Raw genomic sequence first — 26,368 nt, forward strand, 5'->3', positions numbered from 1 at the left:
TCATAACGTCACTACATGTGCAGAGAGCAGGGAGCCGCGCACACTGCTTAGCACTGGCTCCCTGCTCTCCTTGCTACAGTACACATCGGGTTAATTAACCCGATGTGTACTGCAGCTACATGTGCAGAGAGCAGGGAGCCGCGCACACTGCTTAGCACTGGCTCCCTGCTCTCCTAGCTACAGTACACATCGGGTTAATTAACCCGATGTGTACTGCAGCTACATGTGCAGAGAGCAGGGAGCCGGCACTGGCAGCGTGAGAGCGGCGGAGCCTGGTAACGAAGGTAAATATCCACCTTGGTTACCCGATGTTTACCCTGGTTACAGCTTACCGCAGCTGCCAGATGCCGGCTCTTGCTCCCTGCTCGCTTCATTTCGTCGCTCTCTCGCTGTCACACACAGCGATCTGTGCGTCACAGCGGGAGAGCAACAATAAAAAAAACGAACCAGCGCTGTGTGTAACGAGCAGCGATCTCACAGCAGGGGCCAGATCGCTGCTCAGTGTCACACACAGCGAGATCGCTAATGAGGTCACTGTTGCGTCACAAAAACCGTGACGTAGCAGCGATTTCGGTAGCGATCTCGCTATGTGAAGCATAAAGACTTCTACATTGGAAAGTGTAATCTCTTATGTAACAATGCATCTCACAATGGAGGATTCTACATTGTGACGTCACAATAGCCTGCTCTCCCGCCGTGACGTCACAATAGCCTGCTCTCCCGCCGTGACGTCACAATAGCCTGCTCTCCCTCTGTGACGTCACAATAGCCTGCTCTCCCTCTGTGACGTCACAATAGCCTGCTCTCCCTCTGTGACGTCACAATAGCCAGTGGGAAGGAAGACGCGTCGGATAAGTGGAGGGGGCGTGGGAGCCGGTTGTGTCGTCATCACGAGCGCAGAGAAGCGGAGGAGGCGGCGGCCGCGGTGCTGTGCAGCCGGAGGTCAGACGGAAGCGGGCAGGGGGGCGCTGTGCACACTGCAGGCCCTCGGTCACAGGGACGGGGCAGGGCCAGCCCTGGCAGCCGGAAGCCGGAGACAGCATGGAGGCCGAGGACGGGCAGGAGCTGCGGGTCGGCTCCCGGGTACCGGTCCTGCTGGAGCAGATAGTGAATGACACCCTGGTGGTGACTCTGAGCCTCGGGGAGCGGAGGTATACCGGCGTCCTGCTGGACTGCAGCAAGAAGTGAGTACACCCTGCCGCCCCCATTACTCCTCTCACACCACCACAAAATCGCAACTTTTCTGTTTGTCCTCTGATATTAACTTGTCATCAATCCTTTAGTAGTTTCATAGCTCTTCCTGATTCTTGGAAAGCTGGGTGACAACCAATATGGCTGCCATTCCAGCTCCAATAAGGGTTGTCACCCAGTACCCTGGGGTCCATCCTCCTGCGGTGACCCCTCACCCTTCTCACATCACACTATAGGGGCACAAGGAAAGCTGGGTGGTCGCTCCTTTCCAGCCATATTGGGTGTCGCACAGCACCCTAGGGTCCGTCCGCCTGTGGTGACCTCTCACCCTTCCCTTGTCATGCTTTAGGGGCCCAAGGAAAGCTGGGTGGTCGCTCCTCTCCAGCCCCAATAAGTGTCACTCAGCACCCCTGGGGTCTGTCCTGCGGTGAACCCTCACCCTTCTCTTGTCATGCTTTAGGGGCACAAGGAAAGCTGGGTGGTCGCTCCTCTCCAGCCCCAATAAGGGTCACTCAGCACCCCTGGGGTCTGTTCTCCTGCGGTGAACCCTCACCCTTCTCTTGTCCTGCTTTAGGGGAACAAGGAAAGCTGGGTGGCTTCTCCTCCAGTCATACTGGGTGTCACCCAGTGCCCCAGGGGTCTGTCCTCCTGCAGCGACCCATGACCCTTCTCACGTCACACTTTAGGGGCGCAAGGAAAGATGGGTGGTCTCTCCTCAGCATACTGGGTGTCGCACAGCACTCCTAGGATCCTTTTGCCTGCGTCACACTTTCGGGGCACAAGGAAAGCTGGGTGGTCGCTCCTCTCCAGCCCCAATGAGGGTCACTTGGCACCCCTGCAGTCACTTGGCACCCCTGGAGTCTGTTCTCCTACGGTGACCCCCTCACCCTTCTCTTGTCATGCTTTAGGGGCACAAGAAAAGCTGAGTGGTCGTTCTTCTTCGGCCATACTAGGTGTTGCTCAGCGCACCTGGGGTCTGTCTGCCTGTGGTGACCCCTCACCCTTCTCTTGTCACACTTTAGGGGCACAAGGAAAGCTGGGTGGTTGCTCATCTCCAGCGATACTGGTCATCACCCAGCGCCTTCAGGGGTCTGTCCTCCTGCAGCGACTCCTCGCCCTTCTCTTGTCACACTTTAGGGGCGCAAGGAAAGCTGGGTGGTCTCTCCTCAGCCATACTGGGTGTCTCCCAGCACCCCTGGGGAACGTCCTCCTACAGTGACCTGTCTCCTATCACACTATAGGGGTGAAAGGAAAGCTGGGTAGTCACTTCTCTCCAGCCATACTGGGAGTCACCCAGCGCTTGTGGGTCGACCCGTCTTATTCCACACTTTAGGGGTGCAAGGAAAGCTGGGTGATCTCCCATCTCCAGCCATCTTGGGTGTCACCCAGCGCCCGTGGGGCAACCCGTCTTATCACTTTGAGGGGCGCAAGGAAAGCTGGGTGATCTCTCAGCGCCTCTGGGATCCGTCCCTCCTGCGGCGAGCAGTCTCATGTCACGCTTTAGGGGTGCAAGGAAAGCTGGGTGGTCGCTCTCTCCGGCCATACTGGGTGTCATCCAGTACAAGGATTCCCAAGAACTGCGATAGGACGAGTCAAGGACGTATAGTCACTCGAGAAGTCATCGATTACTCCCGGATACCGGAGCGCTTCCATATTGGAAGGTTGATCCTCCCACAACTTACAAATACTGTACTTTTAATATTGTAACAATGGCCACAATTTTGCTACATTTTCGATTGAATATCTCTGTTGGGTATTCTCCGCCTCAGATCCTCATATATAAGGGCCAATTCACAAGTCTGTATAGTGACTGTAGTTTCTTATTCCCTTCCCCCCAACCACTTCACAACGCCATTATTGCTCCTTGGGAACGGGTGGAATTTTCAGCTGTATGATTGTCTGCATTATCTAGCAGGAAAAAAAATTGCCAGACCAACCCAGCATCAGTTCTGCAATGAAAAAATGTATTTTTCATTGGGTGACCTTTTTTTTTTTTTTTTATAACTGCACCCCTTCATTAAGCGTAAGTCAGAGGCTACGCAGAGACTTTGGCTGCAAAACTTGTTGCACGACCAAGTTTTCTTTACCGCTGCTGCTATATACAGCCCAGTAATATAAGTGCATGGGTTGGCATTGTGATCCTAGAAACTGCAACAAGCAAGTTGCAGCAAATCTGACAAGGCTTGCCTTCTTGCAACTTGCTTGTCTCATTTGCGGCACCGTGGGGGAGTCACAATGGCGACCCCGTGCACTTGTATTGTGCTGTGATGTAGCAGAGCCACTCAATATATACCTTGGTCATCGCCTGACAAGTGTTGCAGCCAAAGTTGCCGTTTAGCCACAACCTAATGGGAAGCAAAAAAAATTGTTTAAAAAATTAAAGAAAGAAGCGTGAACTGATATTTTAGAAATCGAAAAAGCCTAAAAAACAGACAAAAGAGAATAGCTACACTTGCAGCCCAATAGAGTTGTGTGAATTTGCCCTTACATATAGTTTTTGCATTTGACGGTGGATATGCATCGCCAATTGTGAACATTTAGGACCTCACGTAGATGTAAAAATCTTCAGCAGGTCCTAAAATGTGCAAATTAATGCAATTATGTAATATCATATTCACTTTAATTGAATTGCATTTTTGCAGTAGATTTCCAATAGAGATTTTATACAAACAAAGCACAAACACCTGCTACATGGAAGACTTTTCTTTTATTCTGGCCCTATATGTGCCAGGGAAGTCCCAGACACTCTATCTATAGGAGCGTATTCATCTAGAGGACAAAGGGGTGCATTTTAGCCTCTGCAGACCAACCTGCTATTCCATGCCAAAATGCAACCCCCCCAAAAATAAGGTATTTGGTGTCACTTTTAGTTTTAACGTGAACCTGTCAGGTGTAATATGCACCCAGAACCACGAGCAGTTCTGGGTACATATTGCTAATCCCTGCCTAACTGTCCCTCTATACTCTAGCATAGATAAAGAGATCTGTAGATAAAGTATTTCTAAAGATCCTTTATGATATGCTAATGAGGCCAGGGACTAGTCACAAGGGCGTTAGTTCCTGTGCTTATTCTGCCCTCTTAGCATGTTAGTACAGGGGCATGCTAACATGCTATTCAGTGCAGCATCATCAGCGGTATGTGCGTACCTGTGTGTGCTGTCACCGCTGATCATAAGTCCCGGCACTTCCAGTCATGTGCCCTAGTCCTCTCTGAAGCTGGGACGCGTGCACCCGGCTTCACACTGTGCTTGACCGGAAGTGCGGGGCATTCTGATCAGCGGTGATAGTGGACACATGTACACGCATCACTGCTGATGATGTATTTAATAGCATGTTAGCACGCCCCTGTGAGAGTGCTAACATGCTAAGAGAGTGGAATGAGTGCAGGAACTAACGCCCTTGTGACTAGTCCTTGCACTCATTAGCATATCATAAAGGGTTTTTGGAATTCTTTTTCTATGCTACGAGACAAGGAACGGTTAGCACCCAGAACTGCTCGTGGTTCTGTGTGCCTATTGCACCTGACTGGTTCCCTTTAACATGGGAACTAAATGTCACCTTTTGCCCATACACTGGCATCCATTTGAGATGTCCCAGTGTACTCCTCCAACAGAAACTGCAGCGTAACATGCAAAGGGTTAAACAGCGAACATTCTCAACCACTTTTGAAACTCCCATGGAAGTAAATGGAAAGAGCCGCATATGCTCAATCTGGTCTCCATTCACAGCGGAACAAGATGGGGACCAGTTCTCAAGATCGATGGGATCCCCAGCTGAATTTATCGGCCAAGGCTGTTTTCACACATCCGGTTTGTGCTGAGCGGCACAATCCGGCTCAAAAACATATGCAACGGATGCGGCGAAAAAAAACGGATCCGTTGCATAAGTTTTTCCATGCGGCCCGTCCGTTTTTTGACTGATTCGGCTTGATACTGAGCATGTGCAGTGCAAAAAAACGCATCCGGCGTCCATAGGCTTGCATTGTGAATTGCGCCAGATCCGGCGCAATGCGTTTTTTTTCGACGCACCAAAAAACGTGCCAGGCAACGTTCCATCCGGCCGCCGCATGGGCTAAATATGCCGCATCCGGCAGCCATGCGGCACAATACGGTGCTAATGCAAGTCTATGCGGGAGAAAACGCAAACGGCAGCAAAAAAAAGATTGCGTTTTTTCTGCAGAGCGCCGTATTGTGTCGCACGGCAAAAAACGGATGTGTGAAAGCGGCCTAAGCCACATGTTTAAAGTGGAAATGCCCCGTATAAATGTTCAGGGAAATAGAGGGAAAAAAAAAATAGAAAATATTTTTCTGTATTTGTAAATAATGGAATAAAAATCTCCTGCCTTTTAACAGATGTAGTGCTTAGATAACTACAATGATGATCACCTCTTGTAATTTTTTTTCATCAGCTGCGAAGGTGCAAATTGTCCACCGCCGGTGCATGGCTGCAAGATAGTTGGTTTTTTTTTTTTTTTCTTCTTATATATGGCTTCCTTCATTTCTCCTGCCAGTGAGCAAGGAGATTAGAAGGAAGCTGTATATAACAAAAAACTATCTTGCACCCATGTTGGACTTGTGTTGTGATGATCAAGTGTTAGGCCTCTGTGGTTGCTCCGTATCGGGTGCCCAGACAATAAATGTGCACAATGTCCTCGGAAGACAATTGTGAGAAAATATAATAAACGAAGAAGCCTTTTTTTTTTTTTCCTTTTGTACAGTAATTGGTTTCTTCGTAGATCATGATTCTTGAAGTCTCCGATCATCTGTAGACAGTGAGTAAGGAGATGAGAAGGAAGCCATTTTTTATGACCTCCAGCTGCAGAGTGACTGTGCCGGCAGCTGGTTATTACCCTAGGGGCTCGTGCACACTGGCACAAAGCCGTTCAGCCTCGATGTGCTGCCGTTAAGGCTCAGGCTGTCTATGTATGGAGATATTCTAGAAAGAAAAAACTTCTTGTATGACATTTGGGGCCTATAGAAGCATCTTGAGGCTATGTGTGCACGTGTGCGTATTACATGCAGTTACACTGCGATCTGCAGCGCAGCGTAACTGCATGCGTCCTGCGTCCCCTGCACAGTCTATGGAGATTGTGCAGGAGCCGTGCGCACGTGGCATATTAGAACGCAGCGATTCGGCTGCTGCCCGAATCGCTGCGTTCTAAGAAGTGACATGTCACTTCTTCCGTGCGGTTTGCATGCTGTCTATAGGGAGAGGCAGCATGCAGAGCGCACGTTCTCTGCTGGCACCATGCGCTTCAGAACGGAGCTTTTCAGCTGCGCTCTGAAGCGCACCTTTTAGGTGCGGTGCAGAGCGCACACGTGCGCACATAGCCTTAGGCTGCTGTCACACATCCGGTTTTTGCAGTGCGGCTAAATCCGGCTCTAAAACCTATGCAACGGATGCGGCGAAAAAAACGCATCCTTTGCATAAGTTTTTACATGCGGCCCGTCCGGTTTTTGCAGGTTGAGGCACGCTACTGAGCATACGCAGTGCAAATAAACGCATGCGGCGACCAGATGCGGTTTTTGGCGCATCTGACATCCATAGGCATGCATTGGAAAAAGCGCCGCATCGGAAGGATGCGGCGCGATGCGTTTTTTGTTTTTTTTTGCCGGACAAAAAAACGTGCCCGGCAACGTTCCATCCGGGTTAAATATGCCGCATCTGGCAAAAACCGGACCGAACGCAAGGCCATGCGGCACAATCCGGCACTAATGAAAGTCTATGCGGAAAAAACGCAACCGGCGGCAAAAAAAACAAAACGGTTGCGTTTTTTCTGCTAAGAGCAGGATTGTGCTGCACAGCAAAAACCGTATGTGTGAAAGCAGCCTCAGGGTTTGTGCACACAGGTTAGATATGCAGCAAATTATCCATGCAGACTTTTCAGAATGGGGTCGATGATTTTGCATAAAATTTCATCCCCACATTATGCAAAAAAAAAAATAAAAATCAGCTGCGGATTCAAGGAATCTAGGAAAGTTAGCTATCAACAATCCTCAACTTCAAATGCCCCCTCCCAGTTGTGCCCCTATCAGACACCTCTGGAGCTATTTACATGTACTGTACAGGAAACAAAGGAACAAATGGCTCATGATTAGTGTGGAGCGGACCCAGATCGTCAAAATCCGGATCCGCACGGTTTGAGTGGCAGATCAGAGTCCGACCCGGACGCGGGATTCCGGGTGCACGATCCGGATCATGTGTTGTTGTGTTTTTTTTTTTTTTTTTTTTTTTTTTTTTTATATCTCTCTCTCTCTCTCTCTCTCTCGATCTCTCTTTGGATTCCCCATTGACATATATGGGGCCAGATTCCGGATCGAATCCGGACTTCTTTGTCAACCCGCGGGTGATCCGCCGGACCCGGATTATTGAAAGTCCGCTCAACTCTACTCAAGATCCAATCCTTGAAAACCTTGTATTTGTTGGGGAAGAACCCTGTGCTAGACCCTTTATAATCAGCAATATCACTAAATTAAAGTAGCTTTCTGGAACGCGAATTGATGACTAGTCCCCTATACAGTGTAGAAAGCTTCTCATTCAGCTGACCGCTGTCTCTCCTGTGTTCCCCATACCCAGGTTTTTTTTTGGCTTGGCTGAGTTCTGTTTTCACTATGACAAAGCCGCTGCCAGATTTAACTGCCAGAGGTTTATCTCCCAGAGAAATCAAAAGCCTGATATCTTATAATCGGTCTGGGAAAATTCGGAAGGTCCCCATATACTTTAGGCCTCCGTTCCACTTGTGTATAGCTTCCAATGCGAGAGCATCGGAAGCGATATGCTAATGACCCTCTGCTGCGGGTGTGAGCCGAGGGTCCTGCAACTGTGATCCTATCTTTCGTTGGGATCACAGCTGCGGAGAAGAGGGAGCGAGCACTTTCTCCTTCTCCTCCGCTGCCTGTCTGTGTACCTTGCACTGCACTCTGATGACATGCGAGTACAGTGCAATGTTTCGCACACACCCATAGACTTGGGTATGTGTATGGGCAGGGCCGTATTTGCCACTAGGCACCCGTGGTCCCGTGCCTAGGGCGGCACGTTGCGGGGGGCGGCACTTTCTGGCAGCAAAAAAAAAAAAATATATATAATTTTTTTTTTTTTTTTTTCTTTACATCCCCGCCCCCCGTCCCTCCCTCCGTTACACTCGGCTGTGTTCCGGGGAGGGGGGGGGTTGGGAGGGAGGACAGGCGCACTTCTGCTGTCTATTTAAATACATGGCGGGCGCCAGGCATAGTGAGCTGACTAACCCCGGAAGTTCCATGGCCTGCACTTCCGGGGTCAGAGGCGCGCGGGCGCGACAGTCAGCTCACTGCCCCATGCTGCAGATGACACACGCCGCGGAGGAGGACGCGTCTGCAGCTGGAGCAAGCCAGAAGAGGAGCCAGCCAGAGCAGGGCGGCGGGCACCGGAGCAGGTAAGGCAGAGGCAGAGCCTAGAATGTATGGGCTCCTTACAGGTTAGTTGCTGATCGTTGCAAATTGCGATGCCTCTTTTTGTCCACTGTAATCATGCAAGGGGAGGCTGGGGGGAGAGAGGCTGAGGCTGGGGGAGGGTGGGAAGAGAGGGAGGCTGGGAAGAGAGAGAGAGGCTGAGGCTGGGAAGAGAGAGGCTGGGAAGAGAGAGGCTGAGGGGAGGCTGGGAAGAGAGAGAGGCTGAGGCTGGGAAGAGAGAGGCTGGGAAGAGAGAGGCTGAGGGGAGGCTGGGAAGAGAGAGAGGCTGAGGCTGGGAAGAGAGAGAGACTGAGACTGGGGGGAGGCTGGGAAGAGAGAGAGGCTGAGGCTGGAGGGAGGCTGGGAAGAGAGAGAGGCTGGGAAGAGAAAGAGGCTGAGGCTGGGGGGAGTCTGGGAAGAGAGGGAGGCTGAGGCTGGGGGGAGAGAGGCTGAGGCTGGGGGGGAGGCTGGGGGGATAGAGAGGCTGAGGCTGGGGGGATAGAGAGGCTGAGGCTGGGGGGATAGAGAGGCTGAGGCTGGGGGGAGAGAGAGGCTGAAGCTGGGGGGGAGGCTGGGAGGGGGAGGCTGATGCTGAGGGAGGCTGATGCTGGGGGAGGCTGGGAAGGGGAGGGTGAGGCTTGGAGGAGGGAAGCTGATGCTGAGGGAGACTTGGAGGAGGGAGGCTGAGGCTGGGGGAGGAGGGAGGCTGAGGCTGGGGGAGGAGGGAGGCTGAGGCTTGGGGAGGCTGATGCTGGGGGAGGCTGGGAGGAGAGAGGCTGATGCTGGGGGAGGCTGGGAGGATGAGGCTTGGAGGAGGGAAGCTGATGCTGAGGCAGGCTGATGCTGAGGGAGGAGGGAGGCTGATGCTGGGGGAGGCTGGGAGGGTGAGGCTTGGAGGCGGGAAGCTGATGCTGAGGCAGGCTGATGCTGAGGGAGGAGGGAGGCTGATGCTGAGGGAGGAGGGAGGCTGATGCTGAGGGAGGAGGGAGGCTGATGCTGAGGGAGGAGGGAGGCTGATGCTGAGGGAGGAGGGAGGCTGATGCTGGGGGAGGCTGGGAGGGTGAGGCTTGGAGGCGGGAAGCTGATGCTGAGGGAGGCTGATGCTGAGGGAGGAGGGAGGCTGATGCTGAGGGAGGAGGGAGGCTGATGCTGAGGGAGGAGGGAGGCTGATGCTGAGGGAGGAGGGAGGCTGATGCTGAGGGAGGCTGATGCTGGGGGAGGCTGGGAGCAGGAAGGCTGATGCTGGGGGAGGCTGGGAGGAGGGAGGCTGATGCTGGGAGGAGGGAGGCTTATGCTGAGGGAGGCTATGAGGAGGGAGGCTGATGCTTGGGGAGGCTGGGAAGGGGAGGGGGAGGCTTGGAGGAGGGAGGCTGATGCTGAGGGAGGCTGATGCTGAGGGAGGCTGGGGGAGAGAGGCTGATGCTGGGGGAGGCTGGGAAGGGGAGGCTTGGAGGAGGGAGGCTGATGCTGGGGGAGGCTGGGAAGGGGAGGCTTGGAGGAGGGAGGCTGATGCTCAGGGAGGCTGGGAGGCTGATGCTGGGGGAGGCTTGGAGAAGGGGGGCTGGGAGGAGGGAGGCTGATGCTGGGAGCAGGGAGGCTGATGCTGGGGGGGGCTGGGAGGAGGGAGGCTGATGCTGGGAGCAGGGAGGCTGATGCTGGGGGAGGCTGGGAGGAGAGAGGCTGATGCTGGGGGAGGCTGGGAGGAGAGAGGCTGATGCTGGAGGAGGCTGATGCTGGGGGAGGCTGGGGGAGAGAGGCTGATGCTGGGAGGAGGGAGGCTGATGCTGGGGGAGGAGGGAGGCTGATGCTGGGGGAGGCTGGGAGGAGAGAGGCTGATGCTGGGGGAAGCTGGGAGGGTTAGGCTTGGAGGAGGGAGGCTGATGCTGAGGGAGGCTTGGAGGAGGGAGGCTGATGCTGAGGGAGGCTGGGAGGAGGGAGGCTGATGCTGGGGGAGGCTGGGAGGAGGGAGGCTGAGGCTGGGGGAGGCTGGGAGGAGAGAGGCTGATGCTGGGGGAGGCTGGGAGGGGGAAGGTGAGGCTTGGAGGAGGGAGGCTGATGCTGAGGGAGGCTGGGAGGAGGGAGGCTGATGCTTGGGGAGGCTGGGAGGGGGAGGAGGGAGGCTTGGAGGAGGGAGGCTGATGAGGAGGGAGGCTGATGCTGGGGGAGGCTGGGAGAAGGGAGGCTGATGCTGGGGGAGGCTGGGAGGAGGGAGGCTGATGCTGGGGGAGGCTGGGAGGAGGGAGGCTGATGCTGGGGGAGGCTGGGAGGAGGGAGGCTGATGCTGGGGGAGGCTGGGAGGAGGGAGGCTGATGCTGGGGGAGGCTGGGAGGAGGGAGGCTGATGCTGGGGGAGGCTGGGAGGAGGGAGGCTGATGCTGGGGGAGGCTGGGAGGAGGGAGGCTGATGCTGGGGGAGGCTGGGAGGGTGAGGCTTGGAGGAGGGAAGCTGATGCTGAGGGAGGCTTGGAGGAGGGAGGCTGATGCTGAGGGAGGAGGGAGGCTGATGCTGGGGGAGGCTGGGAGGAGAGAGGCTGATGCTGGGGGAAGCTGGGAGGGTGAGGCTTGGAGGAGGGAAGCTGATGCTGAGGGAGGCTTGGAGGAGGGAGGCTGATGCTGAGGGAGGAGGGAGGCTGATGCTGGGGGAGGCTGGGAGCAGGAAGGCTGATGCTGGGGGAGGCTGGGAGGAGGGAGGCTGATGCTGGGAGGAGGGAGGCTGATGCTGGGGGAGGCTGGGAGGAGGGAGGCTGAGGCTGGGGGAGGCTGGGAGGGGGAAGGTGAGGCTTGGAGGAGGGAGGCTGATGCTGAGGGAGGCTATGAGGAGGGAGGCTGATGCTTGGGGAGGCTGGGAGGGGGAGGGGGAGGCTTGGAGGAGGGAGGCTGATGCTGAGGGAGGCTGATGCTGAAGGAGGCTGGGGGAGAGAGGCTGATGCTGGGGGAGGCTGGGAAGGGGAGGCTTGGAGGAGGGAGGCTGATGCTCAGGGAGGCTGGGAGGCTGATGCTGGGGGAGGCTTGGAGAAGGGGGGCTGGGAGGAGGGAGGCTGATGCTGGGAGCAGGGAGGCTGATGCTGGGGGAGGCTGGGAGGAGAGAGGCTGATGCTGGAGGAGGCTCATGCTGGGGGAGGCTGGGAGGAGAGAGGCTGATGCTGGAGGAGGCTCATGCTGGGGGAGGCTGGGAGGAGAGAGGCTGATGCTGGAGGAGGCTGATGCTGGGGGAGGCTGGGAGGAGAGAGGCTGATGCTGGGGGAGGCTGGGAGGAGAGAGGCTGATGCTGGGGGAGGCTGGGAGGAGGGAGGCTGATGCTGGGGGAGGAGGGAGGCTGATGCTGGGGGAGGCTGGGAGGAGAGAGGCTGATGCTGGGGGAAGCTGGGAGGGTTAGGCTTGGAGGAGGGAAGCTGATGCTGAGGGAGGCTTGGAGGAGGGAGGCTGAGGCTGGGAGGAGGGAGGCTGATGCTGGGGGAGGCTGGGAGGAGGGAGGCTGAGGCTGGGGGAGGCTGGGAGGAGAGAGGCTGATGCTGGGGGAGGCTGGGAGGGGGAAGGTGAGGCTTGGAGGAGGGAGGCTGATGCTGAGGGAGGCTGGGAGGAGGGAGGCTGATGCTTGGGGAGGCTTGGAGGAGGGAGGCTTGGAGGAGGGAGGCTGATGAGGAGGGAGGCTGATGCTGGGGGAGGCTGGGAGAAGGGAGGCTGATGCTGGGGGAGGCTGGGAGGAGGGAGGCTGATGCTGGGGGAGGCTGGGAGGAGGGAGGCTGATGCTGGGGGAGGCTGGGAGGAGGGAGGCTGATGCTGGGGGAGGCTGGGAGGAGGGAGGCTGATGCTGGGGGAGGCTGGGAGGAGGGAGGCTGATGCTGGGGGAGGCTGGGAGGAGGGAGGCTGATGCTGGGGGAGGCTGGGAGGAGGGAGGCTGATGCTGGGGGAGGCTGGGAGGAGGGAGGCTGATGCTGGGGGAGGCTGGGAGGAGGGAGGCTGGGAGGAGGGAGGCTGATGCTGGGGGAGGCTGGGAGGAGGGAGGCTGATGCTGGGGGATGCTGGGGGAGGCGAGAGGCTGATGCTGGGGGATGCTGGGGGAGGCGAGAGGCTGATGCTGGGGGATGCTGGGGGAGGCGAGAGGCTGATGCTGGGGGATGCTGGGGGAGGCGAGAGGCTGATGCTGGGGGATGCTGGGGGAGGCGAGAGGCTGATGCTGGGGGATGCTGGGGGAGGCGAGAGGCTGATGCTGGGGGAGGCGAGAGGCTGATGCTGGGGGAGGCGAGAGGCTGATGCTGGGGGAGGAGGGAGGCTGATGCTGGGGGATGCTGGGGGAGGCGAGAGGCTGATGCTGGGGGATGCTGGGGGAGGCGAGAGGCTGATGCTGGGGGATGCTGGGGGAGGCGAGAGGCTGATGCTGGGGGATGCTGGGGGAGGCGAGAGGCTGATGCTGGGGGATGCTGGGGGAGGCGAGAGGCTGATGCTGGGGGAGGCGAGAGGCTGATGCTGGGGGAGGCGAGAGGCTGATGCTGGGGGAGGAGGGAGGCTGATGCTGGGGGAGGCTGGGAGGAGGGAGGCTGATGCTGGAGGAGGCTGGGAGGAGGGAGGCTGATGCTGGGGGAGGCTGGGAGGCGAGAGGCTGATGCTGGGGGAGGCGAGAGGCTGATGCTGGGGGAGGCGAGAGGCTGATGCTGGGGGAGGCGAGAGGCTGATGCTGGGGGAGGCGGGAGGCTGATGCTGGGGGAGGAGGGAGGCTGATGCTGGGGGAGGCTGGGAGGAGGGAGGCTGATGCTGGGGGAGGCTGGGAGGAGGGAGGCTGATGCTGGGGGAGGCTGGGAGGAGAGAGGCTGATGCTGGGGGAGGCGGGAGGCTGATGCTGGGGGAGGCGGGAGGCTGATGCTGGGGGAGGCGGGAGGCTGATGCTGGGGGAGGCTGATGCTGGGGGAGGCTGATGCTGGGGGAGGCTGATGCTGGGGGAGGCTGATGCTGGGGGAGGCTGATGCTGGGGGAGGCTGATGCTGGGGGAGGCTGATGCTGGGGGAGGCTGATGCTGGGGGAGGCTGATGCTGGGGGAGGCTGATGCTGGGGGAGGCTGATGCTGGGGGAGGCTGATGCTGGGGGAGGCTGGGAGGAGGGAGGCTGATGCTGGGGGAGGCTGGGAGGAGAGAGGCTGATGCTGGGGGAGGCTGGGAGGAGAGAGGCTGATGCTGGGGGAGGCTGGGAGGAGAGAGGCTGATGCTGTGGGAGGCTGGGAGGAGAGAGGCTGATGCTGTGGGAGGCTGGGAGGAGAGAGGCTGATGCTGTGGGAGGCTGGGAGGAGAGAGGCTGATGCTGTGGGAGGCTGGGAGGAGAGAGGCTGATGCTGTGGGAGGCTGGGAGGAGAGAGGCTGATGCTGTGGGAGGCTGGGAGGAGAGAGGCTGATGCTGTGGGAGGCTGGGAGGAGAGAGGCTGATGCTGGGGGAGGCTGGGAGGCGGGAGGCTGATGCTGGGGGAGGCGGGAGGCTGATGCTGGGGGAGGCTGGGAGGCTGATGCTGGGGGAGGCTGATGCTGGGGGAGGCTGGGAAAAGGGAGGCTGATGCTGGGGGAGGCTGGGAGGAGGGTGGCTGATGCTGGGGGAGGCTGGGAGGAGGGAGGCTGATGCTGGGGGAGGCTGGGAGGAGGGAGGCTGATGCTGGGAGGAGGGAGGCTGATGCTGGGGGAGGCTGGGAGGAGGGAGGCTTGGAGGAGGGAGGCTGATGCTCAGGGAGGCTGGGAGGCTGATGCTGGGGGAGGCTTGGAGGAGGGGGGCTGGGAGGAGGGAGGCTGATGCTGGGAGCAGGGAGGCTGATGCTGGGGGAGGCTGGGAGGAGAGAGGCTGATGCTGGAGGAGGCTGATGCTGGGGGAGGCTGGGAGGAGAGAGGCTGATGCTGGAGGAGGCTCATGCTGGGGGAGGCTGGGAGGAGAGAGGCTGATGCTGGAGGAGGCTCATGCTGGGGGAGGCTGGGAGGAGAGAGGCTGATGCTGGAGGAGGCTGATGCTGAGGGAGGCTGGGGGGAGAGAGGCTGATGCTGGGGGAGGCTGGGGGGAGAGAGGCTGATGCTGGGGGAGAGGCTGCTGCTGGAGGCGGGGGGAGAGAGGCTGCTGCTGGGGGAATGGGAGAGAGGCGCCAATGCTAGAGACGGAGGACAAGGGTTGAGGGATAGAGCAATGACAATATCGATGGGGGGGGAGTGTAAGGACTCAGAATAAGAGGGGGCAGCATTGGGAGCTCATTATGGAAAAGGGGCAGCATGTGTGGGCTCAGTATGGAGTGGAACAATGTAGGGGGAGTCAATATCAAGAGTGGGGTAGTGTGTGTGTGTGTGTGTGTGTGTGTGTGTGTGTGTGTGTGTGTGTGTGAGTCTCAGCATAAGCGTTAGTGTGGTGGTCTTAGTATGATGAATGGGGCAGCATGGAGGTGTCATTATGGAAAAGAGGAAGGCAGCATTAGGAGCTCATGGAGAGGGGCAGCATGCACGGGACACTGTGAGGAGGGGGCAGCATGCACGGGACACTGTGAGGAGGGGGCAGCATGCACGGGACACTGTGAGGAGGGGGCAGCATGCACGGGACACTGTGAGGAGGGGGCAGCATGCACGGGACACTGTGAGGAGGGGGCAGCATGCACGGGACACTGTGAGGAGGGGGCAGCATGCACGGGACATTGTGAGGAGGGGGCAGCATGCACGGGACATTGTGAGGAGGGGGCAGCATGCACGGGACATTGTGAGGAGGGGGCAGCATGCACGGGACATTGTGAGGAGGGGGCAGCATGCACGGGACATTGTGAGGAGGGGGCAGCATGCACGGGACACTGTGAGGAGGGGGCAGCATGCACGGGACACTGTGAGGAGGGGGCAGCATGCACGGGACACTGTGAGGAGGGGGCAGCATGCATGGGACACTGAGGAGGGGGCAGCATGCATGGGACACTGTGAGGAGGGGGCAGCATGCATGGGACACTGTGAGGAGGGGGCAGCATGCATGGGACACTGAGGAGGGGGCAGCATGCATGGGACACTGAGGAGGGGGCAGCATGCATGGGACACTGTGAGGAGGGGGCAGCATGCATGGGACACTGTGAGGAGGGGGCAGCATGCATGGGACACTGTGAGGAGGGGGCAGCATGCATGGGACACTGTGAGGAGGGGGCAGCATGCATGAGACACTGTGAGGAGGGGGCAGCATGCATGGGACACTGTGAGGAGGGGGCAGCATGCATGGGACACTGTGAGGAGGGGGCAGCATGCATGGGACACTGTGAGGAGGGGGCAGCATGCATGGGACACTGTGAGGAGGGGGCAGCATGCATGGGACACTGAGGAGGGGGCAGCATGCATGAGACACTGTGAGGAGGGGGCAGCATGCATGGGACACTGTGAGGAGGGGGCAGCATGCATGAGACACTGTGAGGAGGGGGCAGCATGCATGGGACACTGTGAGGAGGGGGCAGCATGCATGGGACACTGTGAGGAGGGGGCAGCATGCATGGGACACTGTGAGGAGGGGGCAGCATGCATGGGACACTGTGAGGAGGGGGCAGCATGCATGGGACACTGAGGAGGGGGCAGCATGCATGAGACACTGTGAGGAGGGGGCAGCATGCATGGGACACTGTGAGGAGGGGGCAGCATGCATGGGACACTGTGAGGAGGGGGCAGCATGCATGGGACACTGTGAGGAGGGGGCAGCATGCATGGGACACTGTGAGGAGGGGGCAGCATGCATGGGACACTGTGAGGAGGGGGGCAGCATGCATGGGACACTGTGAGGAGGGGGCAGCATGCATGGGACACTGTGAGGAGGGGGCAGCATGCATGGGACACTGTGAGGAGGGGGCAGCATGCATGGGACACTGTGAGGAGGGGGCAGCATGCATGGGACACTGTGAGGAGGGGGCAGCATGCATGGGACACTGTGAGGAGGGGGCAGCATGCATGGGACACTGTGAGGAGGGGGCAGCATGCATGGGACATTGTGAGGAGGGGGCAGCATGCATGGGACATTGTGAGGAGGGGGCAGCATGATGTGAGGACAATGTGCAGATCATATTTTCACAATTGAGGAAGGTGTGGTGGGTATAATTTATAAGGGAGGGCAGTGTGTAGTATATTAGGGTCAGTGTGACAGTCACAGTATATAAGTGGGGATGGTGTGGTGGAAATATTTTATACCCATGCTATGTTTTGATGTGCCTGTGGTGATCCCCATTGGGGGGGGGGGTTAGTGCCCTTCGTTTCTCATTGATACTTTTTAGGCTATGTGCGCACGTTGCGCAAATACATGTAGTTACGCTGCGCTTTGTAGCGCAGCGTAACTGCATGCGTCCTGCGTCCCCTGCACAGTCTATGGAGATTGTGCAGGGGCCGTGCGCACATGGCGCTTTAGAGCGCAGCGCTTCGGCTACTGCCGAAGCGCTGCGTAAAAAGAAGTGACATGTCACTTCTTTCCTGCGCTTTGCCGGCAGCTCCCGCTCTGTCTATGGCAGGAGCTGCAGGCAGAGCGCATGGAATCGGCGCTCACTACGGACATTTTCTGCAGCGATTAGAAGCGCACATGTGCTCTTCAGATCGCTGCAGAAATTTCTGCAGTGAACTGTACGCAACGTGCGCACATAGCCTTAAAGTGTTTTACAGAGTAGATCTGCCTTAAACAGATGTCGTGTGCGAAAACTCAGTTTTACGTTGTCAATAAGGGGCGCGACCACTTAAAGTGCCTAGGGCAGCACGAAGGCAAAATACAGCCCTGTGTATGGGTGCATGTGAGCCGAGACTCGCTGACAAACGCAACATTCATATTTGCATGAGAAATCAATCGCAGATGGACACTGCCCCATAGTTTTGCACTGATGCTAGTGCAGCCCGATGTTTTATGGGATTGCACTGGTCTGTGCCAAACGCAAATGGAACCAAGGCTGTATACCAAGATCAGCCGATATCTGTCCAATGTGTATGCGGGCCTTTAGGCCAAATTCATATATCCATGTTTGTAATGGATTGAACAAGGTTGGAATCTGAGTGTAGTCTTTTGACTCATTCACAAATTTGACCAAATTGACACTTCTGTTTAAAAAGAGTGGCTACATAGGTAAGGATGGTTGACCTTAGGGAGATCAACATCCAGCACCGCGGAGACACCATCACGTGATTCTCAACGCAGTGATTCTAGAACAATGCCCCCTGGGAAATATGCAAAACAAGAAAGCCGCGGACACACCATCACATGTTTCTCAACGCTGGCAGGAAACTAGCCAGGTCTTTCACCGGGAAGGAACAACCACGGGAAGGGCAGTCTCCAGTCAAGGAGACCACCTATGCCAAACATGGTATCCATCCACAGACAGCTATTTCGGGGTATTTGCCCCTCATCAGTGTGGAGTAGGAAACTGGCTAGTGGGAGCAATGTTCTAGAATCACTGCATTGAGAAACACGTGATGGTGTCTCCGGTGCTGGATGTTGATCTCCCCGAGGTCAACCATCCTTACCTATGTAACCTTTTACTAGGCATTGCTCCCACTAGCCAGTTTCCTACTCCACACTGATGAGGGGCAAATACCCCGAAACAGCGGTCTGTGGATGGATACCATTTTTTGGCATAGGCAGTTTCCTTGACTGGAGACTGCCCTTCCCGTGGTTTTTCCTTCACGGTGAAAGACCTGACTAGTTTCCTGCCAGCGTTGAGAAACATGTGATGGTGTCTCCGCGGCATTCTTGTTTTTTAAAAAGAATGGCTGACACATGCATGAGAAAAAAAGGAGCCATACTCTTAAACATTTAAATAGTTCTCCCATTGAGATACAAGATTGGAAAAGGGGTTGTATCATGGGAGAAATAATATTTAAGCAGGCCCGGTCCACCAGAGGAATGCTCTTTATCGACTGTGGTCTCTGATTTACACTAGCTTTTTTCACAGACCGTAATGCCAGGTGTGGTGGCCGATCTCTTGATCAGAGGTTTCAGCCTCTTCTGTGTCTGAGGTTGTAAGTTCTTGGTATTGTGGTCCTTATATAAGTTTCCTTCCAATGCAGGGGTCGGGAACCTTATTGGCCGAGCGAGCCATGGACGCCACATAATTTGAAATGTAATTCCGTGAGAGCCATACTCACCAGGAGGGAGCAGCGGTGGTGGAGCGGCTCAGAAGGTACCAGGAGGCAGGGTAGGCAATGCTGCGTGCACGGAGGAAGGAGTGTCGCGGCTCAAGAGGGTCAGTGTGTGGAGGGCCGGTGATACTGCTGCGGGTTCGTGAGGTGTCATGGCAGCGGGTGACATTAATCTTCCGGCGGGCTGCTTTGACTCTCCCACAGTTGACTAGATCATCTTCAAGAAAATGGCCACGGCATGTGCACAAATTGACGCGATCAACTTCAAGAAAATGGCTGCAGAGTCCTATACGCACGTGCCATCTCCACGGCCATTTTCTTGAAGTCCATTTCGTCAACTGCAGGAGATTCAAAGCAGCCCACAGTCCATCGGCTACTGCGGGCTCACCACCGCGACACCCCATGAGCCCGCAGTATCGCCGACTCTGCGCTATCACTGACTCCCCGGTAAGCCATTTGCAGCTTGTAAGATACACCCCCATATTTCCCCAGTTTGGGGGGAAATATAGTGCATCTTGAAACCAGAAAAATTGTATTTTTTTTTTTTTTTTTTTTATTTAAAGATTTTTCTGTGAGACAGATACAGCCATCAAAAGAGAAACATCTGGCTCTCGAGCCATAGGTTCCTGACCCCTGTTCTAATGTGTGGTCTTTGTGCACAGCACCCTCAATAATGCCTGTACACCCTAAGGCCCCTTTCACACCAGTTTTTTTTTTTGCCATCAGTCACAATCCGTTTTCTCAAGGGATCCGTTTTCTCAGATTGTGGAAAAACTGATGCGACAGAAATGTAAAAAAAAAAAAAAAATAAAAAAAAAATGAATCCGTCGCATCAGTATTTTTCAGCCCAACAGTGTTTTTACACCCCATCTGAGCATGCTCAGTTAAAAAAACAGATCTGCGGCCGGATTCCTTCATTTGACAATGACGACGGATCCTGCGCCCATAGGCTTCCATTCTACCAAACGACGGACGTTGACGGATCCGTTTTTTCGACATACACAAACGTTACTGTGGACGTCGTCTCCATCCGACGGACAAACAATTTGACGGATCCATCGAACGACTGATGAAACCTGACGCCATCCGTCGCTAATACAAGTCAATGAGAAAATATATAAATATAGAAAAATACGGATCCAGCGGCATTAGTCGCCGGATCCGTTTTTTCCAAAATTCGACGGATTGCGGCTAATGTAAAAAAACAACCTGATGTTTGAAAGGGGCCTAAGAGGCAGTGATGTGGGCATCGGGTGCCATAAATACGCAGATAATACGTTCTTGATGCTCGCGCCTGCTGCCATTCACTTTCCTTTGGGCGATCAATAAACTTCCATCTTCTAATAAAATGGAAAAAGGAAATTAGAATAATAAGATTTTCCAACATTCTTATTAACGATATTGAGCCCTTTAAGGTAATTGAATATGTGCTTCATTCTCCGACTGTGGGTCACGTGTGGTTAGGTTAAGAAAGGAGGGGAAAAAAAAAAAGGTGCATCTGATTTTGCAGTCATTTTTTTTTGGAAAGTTTATCCTTCCCCTGGCATTGTGCTATATAAGGAAGCACAGATAAATGCTTATTTCTCCCAGATTTATAATACTTCGGATATGTGTGTAATACATTGCCATGTAGGGTATGAGGAGCCGGCCAGACAATGGAGGAATCGCTGAAGGCGGATGTATGATGGCTTTAGTTTAGGTTTTCAATGCCAACCTCTGTTTAGGCTACCTTTTTTTTTTTTTTTCTCAAATTCTCTTGTCAATTAGATTCTGGGCATAAAAGTTTGGGCTGGTGGTGAATTGATATAGAGGTGATCAGGACAGAGGAAGATAAAAAAAAAAAAAAAAAAAAAAAAAAAAAGCAGCTGGCAAGGCCTTGGGTATAATCAGCTTTAATGAATGTAAGCCTTGCACGGTGACGTGGGGGAGGGGTGGCAGGCTGCCTGCAAATGATCCCCTGTCCTCTGTGTTTGCTCAATTACCTCCAGTGCCGGACATTACAGAATATACAGCAAAGGCTGTGTCCACGGTAGAATGTACCTGCGGATTTTTCTGCATGAAAATCCGTGACTTTCGCGGCAAATCCGCACCTTTTTTTTGCCGCGGATTTACCGCGAATTTGCCGCAGATTTTGATGCGGATTTTTTTTTTTTTTTTCCCCCCCATTCTATACCCAAAATCCGCACCAAAATCTGCAACAATAATTGACATGCTGCAGATTTTTCCGGATCAAAATCCGCGGCAAATCCGCAGCATGGACACAGCATTTCCAAAATGCCATTGAAATGGCTTGGAAGTGCCGCTGCTGCAGATTTTCGGAAAATCCGCGGTAAATCCGCGGCAAAATCCGCAGCGTGGGCACATAGCCAAAGTCTCCTTAAGGAGAATAGTCTCCCCCCGTGGTCCACACATAGCTTTCTCATGAGCCAGATCAGACACCCCATACTTTGCACTGACGAGGGGCAGGCACCCCCGAAACACCGTGTCTGCAAATTGGGATTCTGATCTGGCTTATATATCCTGAGTCATATTGCAAAGGATTGTTAAAAATCCACTTGTGACTTTTAGGATCGCTACTTCCAATAGGTGGCGCTGTGCTAGAGTTTGTCTCCTTTACTGGAGAGACAATTTGAATATACAGCGGGATTCACACACCGCGTTTCATTGGGATCTATATTGGCAGCGGGGTTTTGTACCGTTCAGATGCCAGATGTTAGAGAAATATAGAATACTCTATATACAAAGAGTATTGTATTGTGTTTTTTTTTGTTTTTGTTTTTTTGTGTGCAGTATTCTTTGCGTACTGTGTAGGTACAGAAATTGTTAAATGCAAAAAGAAAAAAAAACAAACAACCCTCCATAAAGAGAATATTACAAAAAATGCCTGAAATTATCTCCTTCCAAACATAGGACATATGGGTGTGTGGAGGAAGCTTAAGGCTATGTGCGCACGTGTGTGTATTGCATGCAGTTACGCTGCGTTCTGCACCGCAGCGTAACTGCATGCGTCCTGCGTCCCCTGCACAGTCTATGGAGATTGTGCAGAAGCCGTGCGCACGTGGCATATTAGCACGCAGCGATTCGGCTGCTGCCCGAATCGCTGCGTTCTAAGAAGTGACATGTCACTTCTTCCGTGCGGTTTGCATGCTGTCTATAGGGAGAGGCGGTTTGCATGCTGCCTATAGGGAGAGGCAGCATGCAGAGCGCACGTTCTCTGCCGGCACCATGCGTTTCAGAACGGAGCTTTTCAGCTGCGCTCTGAAGCGCACCTTTTAGGTGCGGTGCAGAGCGCACATGTGCGCACATAGCCTAAGGCTATGTGCGCACTTCGTTTTTGCTCCTTTTTTCGGCTGCGTTTTTGTGCTCCACACTGACTTTGCTCCCACAGCAAAGCCTATGAGTTTTCATTTTTGCTATCTGCACTCAACTAACCTAAAACGCTGCGTTTTTAAAAGCATTGTGCGCACAAGAAAGCCCTAATTTCCATAGACTCTGCCTGGAAATCAAAACGCATGCAATTTAGCATTAAAACGCTGCAGTTCAAAATGCTGCGGAAACTCATGAAAAAAACGCAACATGCGCACATGGCCTAAAGGCCGCTTTACACGCTACGACATCGCTAATGCGATGTCGTTGGGGGTCACGGATTTTTGTGACTCACATCCGGCCGCGTTAGCGATGTCGTTGTGTGTGACACCTATGAGCGATTTTTGAATCGTCGCAAAATCGCTCATCGGTGACATGGGGGTCCCTTCTCAAATATCGCTGCTGCAGCGTGTACGATGTAGTTCGTTGCTCCTGCGGCAGCACACATCGCTCCGTGTGACGCCGCAGGAACGAGGAACCTCATCTTACCTGCCGCCGCCCGCAATGCGGAAGGAAGGAGGTGGGCGGGATGTTACGTTCCGCTTATCTCCGCCCCTCTGCTTTGATTGGGCGGCCGCTTAGTGACGTTGCTGTGACGCCGCACGTACCGCCCCCTTAGAAAGGAGGCGGTTCGCTGGTCACAGCGACGTCGCAGAGCAGGTAAGTAGTGTGACTGGTCCGGGCGATATTGTGCGCCACGGGCAGCGATTTGCCCGTGTCGCACAACCGATGGGGGCGGGTACCCACGCTAGCGATATCGATACCGATATCGCAGCGTGTAAAGTGGCCTTTAGAGTTAGAGTGGTGACTGAACCTGCGCTAGCACCATTTCTGTGACTGATCCCGAACGCTGCCGGAGGATTAAAGTTTTTCCTCCTTGCAGCGGGGTTCGACATGCAGATGCTGGGCAGGATTCAAATGCTATTAACCTGCAGATTAACCCAATCTCTGCAGGATAATAGCGTTTTTACAGGTGACTGCTTCCCTTTAAAAGTTAAAGGGACTTTTATCATAGCATGACTGTACAAACCAAGCACAGGCAATCTGTGCATGATGACTGGCCCAAAGTGCACCTTCCCTCCTGCTTGCTTGCATTCAATCTATCTCTGCCCTTCTCTGGCTCTATGAAGCCAGAGCTGTCAATCAAAGAGGGAGGTGGAGCTGAGAGGGACTATAGGAGGGAAGATTCCCCTTATTGTTTGGCCGCACCATGATGCACCTGTACTGGGTTTGAACATTCATTCTGTGCTTACAGTTCCTTTTTAAGCTCACTCTAAACATGGCAGGTGCAGCTGTATTATACAGCCAGCACTTTTCACTAACTGCAGCGACCAGAGCTAGCTCTGACCCCTGCTATATAGCCCCTTAAAGGGACTCTGTCAGCACAGAGTGACTGTTCAAACTAAGTCCAGATGTTTGGTGCATCATGGTGGGGTCAATTATTTCACTGCACCTTCCTAATTGCTTATTATCCCTGTATCTCCACCCTATCCTCTTATTTTGATTGTGGGCTCTGTCTTCATAGAGCCAGAGAAAGGAGGAGATCGATCACGACACCTCCCACTCAAATGATCAATGCAAAGCGACTAAATAAAAGGCTGAGGAAAAAGCGCACAATAGGGTCTTACCAGATATTCGGGGGAGATGTACAAGGAATGACACTCACCTAGAGAGGTTGTGTAAGTCACAACCCCTATGCAAGCCTGAGATAATGCCGCAGCCCCACAAGGGTTAACCTTCAATGCTGAGAGACGGGGTTAATGCCACACTGTTTCAGAAGTAATACTGTTGATTTTAATCAATTCTTCATTTTACAGATCTACGCGTTTTGGAGGTCTAAAGCCTCAAACGCATAGATGCCAGATGCATTGTTTTTTTCCTTTGTCCTGCTGGAGGCTTTTGACCTCAAATGCGTAGACCTGTAAAATAAAGAGGAAATGATTTAAAATCAACAGTCTATTACTTGGGCAGCAGCGCGGCATTAACCCCTCCTCTCCTATCCAGCATTGAAATATATAGCGACTGAAACATCATTTCTACCCCATGATGGCGCAAAGAAAAGCTACAGATTTTCACACAAAAGAACATAGCAGAATTGTGTTTGTAATTTTCCTGCAGTTGGAATTTTTTTTTTTAATACCTGTTTTCCTGCAATTTGGGTGTTGATAGCTAGGGGCTCCGGGCTCCGATTGGCGCATCTGCGCTGACAATGACGCCGGAATGAGAGGGGCGGTTTAAAAACCTGGTGTGAATGCAGTGTTCCATCTACCCCCCCCCCCCCCGAATGAAATTATCTTATTGTGAGTAGATCATGAAACGTACGTTGGGGTCTAGGTAATCAGGGCACTGTTACGGGGGGATGTCTGATAATAAAACCTAAAGGAATGTCAGACAGTCAGGGTCCACCGTGCAAAGACTCTGCTGCAGACTATGGCAGAGGATAAGGGGTATATAAGTGTGTCACTGTAAAAAAAAATAGCACAAGTGCAGAGTGCAATACCTCTGTTAAACTCACAGAGGAATATAATTAGAAAATAAAGCAATTCCTCCCTTACTTGGAGGGTGTGTGGAATGGTCTCTGTTAAAGATCACAGAGACAAAAGCAGTGAGTGTGAAATGGCACCTACCTAGGTCCATTCCTCTAGTGGTGCCAGGAGACTGACAGCAGCGTAAGCCGCACAAAGCTCCTACCTCTGTTCGGTCCCCTAGTGTGCGAGGACACGAACAACTGCCAGACGCAGTATAAGGAACGTTACCCTAGCGGCAACGTCCACCTACGAGTAGAATCACAAGGCCCAGCCTCAGGCACCTGCCTATGTCCGCTCCACTAAGAGGTAAGGATACGGACCGCAGCCGAAGCTGTAAGGTATAAGAACGCTACCCTGCCGGTAGCGCTCACCTAACATAGACAGAGAGATGCCTAGAGGAACGCGCACAGGGCGTCTACCCTCATGCATGAACCAAGAGGACTGGGCGGCGTGCGTCAGGGTATTGTATAGACTCTGTGCCTCATCCAAGATGGAGGACACCAGAGCCAATCCGCTGCCAGAATAACAGCAATGACGTCACGCTGGCCTATCACCGAGCAAAGCGTCACAAGCACATGACCAGTGGCCAATCAGCTTACAAGGTGTCAGAGACATGTGACCTCGTGTCAGCGATGATGTCACCCGCACATGTGCAATGGCTCCAAGATAGGACTTAGTCTCCAGCGCTTGCACATGTGCAGTAGCAAGAAATCCGGACATAGTCTCCAGAGCCACAGCAACCGTAACAGGCACCCTCTTGCTTCTGTCCCCTCGGGCTATGTCTGATTTTTGCATTTTCTTGATACCGATATACTCTAATCCTTGGTGTAATGGGGGCTATGTGCAGTATGTATGTACTTCATATATCTGCAGATTTTTTTCACCCATACTCCTGCAGCTTTTTGAAGACACTGCTAGGGCACTGCAATATACCTATGGTTTTAACCTTGTGTTTTCCACATTGCACTTCTTACTTCAAGCAACGTGCTACCATGTACTCTGTTTATATGATCATGATTATAATTATTTCTCATGTCAATAATCTGTATTCTATGTATTTTGGAAGCAACTGCTTTTGTGCTCTGGTCGCGTGTAGTATGTGATTATACCTTACTATAACAACTATTTGCATTGAACCTTCATATGGTTGCACATGCCCTGGGATTGTGTTGCTGACTTCTTTTTGTGCCAGTCTTAATTATAAATTAAAATCATTTTTGCACTTTACTCCGTCTTGTCCTCCTGTTGTTTGTTTTTTTTTTTTTCTGGTTTTCAGGGTGTGCTTTGTAGGGTGGAATTTTCCTAATACCTACTTTTTTGAGTTATGGATATTTGTATATTTATTGAATGTTAAAATGAATGGTGAACCAGGGCTGTGGAGTCGGTAAGCCAAACCTTCGACTCCGACTCCGACTCCGACTCCTCAAATTCTCTTGCACCGACTCCGACTCCGGCTCCGACTCCGACTCCGGCTCCGACTCCTACATATATTGCTTATAGTTAGGTGAAAAATTTATTGTAGTACATGAATATGTGTATGTGAACATCAGACATTTAATAATTTTTATGATACAATAATCAAGATATTTGGATAGAACATAAAATATATTTATTGGAATACAACTTTAGAACACAAAAAACTGTAATAAATTGTAAATATGTAATACACTATGTAATATACAGTAGATTACATATATATCTTGTGTGTGTATATACACTGTATATATATATATATGTATATACAGTGTATATACACACACAAGATATATATGTAAT

General features: G+C 53.5%; 1 protein-coding gene across 1 annotated transcript in view; it reads left to right on the forward strand.

Annotated features, from left to right (window-relative positions):
* Nucleotides 1–828: 828 nt before the first annotated feature.
* Nucleotides 829–26,368, forward strand: part of PWWP2B (PWWP domain containing 2B) — a 68,732-nt gene continuing 43,192 nt past the window's right edge. The window contains exon 1 of the mRNA XM_075352260.1: nucleotides 829–1,184. Within this exon, the coding sequence (XP_075208375.1) occupies nucleotides 1,042–1,184 (143 nt within the window). The 5' untranslated portion in view covers nucleotides 829–1,041. The remainder of the gene's footprint in view (nucleotides 1,185–26,368) is intronic.

The sequence above is a fragment of the Anomaloglossus baeobatrachus genome, chromosome 5 (genome assembly GCF_048569485.1).
Source record: "Anomaloglossus baeobatrachus isolate aAnoBae1 chromosome 5, aAnoBae1.hap1, whole genome shotgun sequence".
NCBI classification, from domain to species: Eukaryota; Metazoa; Chordata; class Amphibia; order Anura; family Aromobatidae; genus Anomaloglossus; species Anomaloglossus baeobatrachus.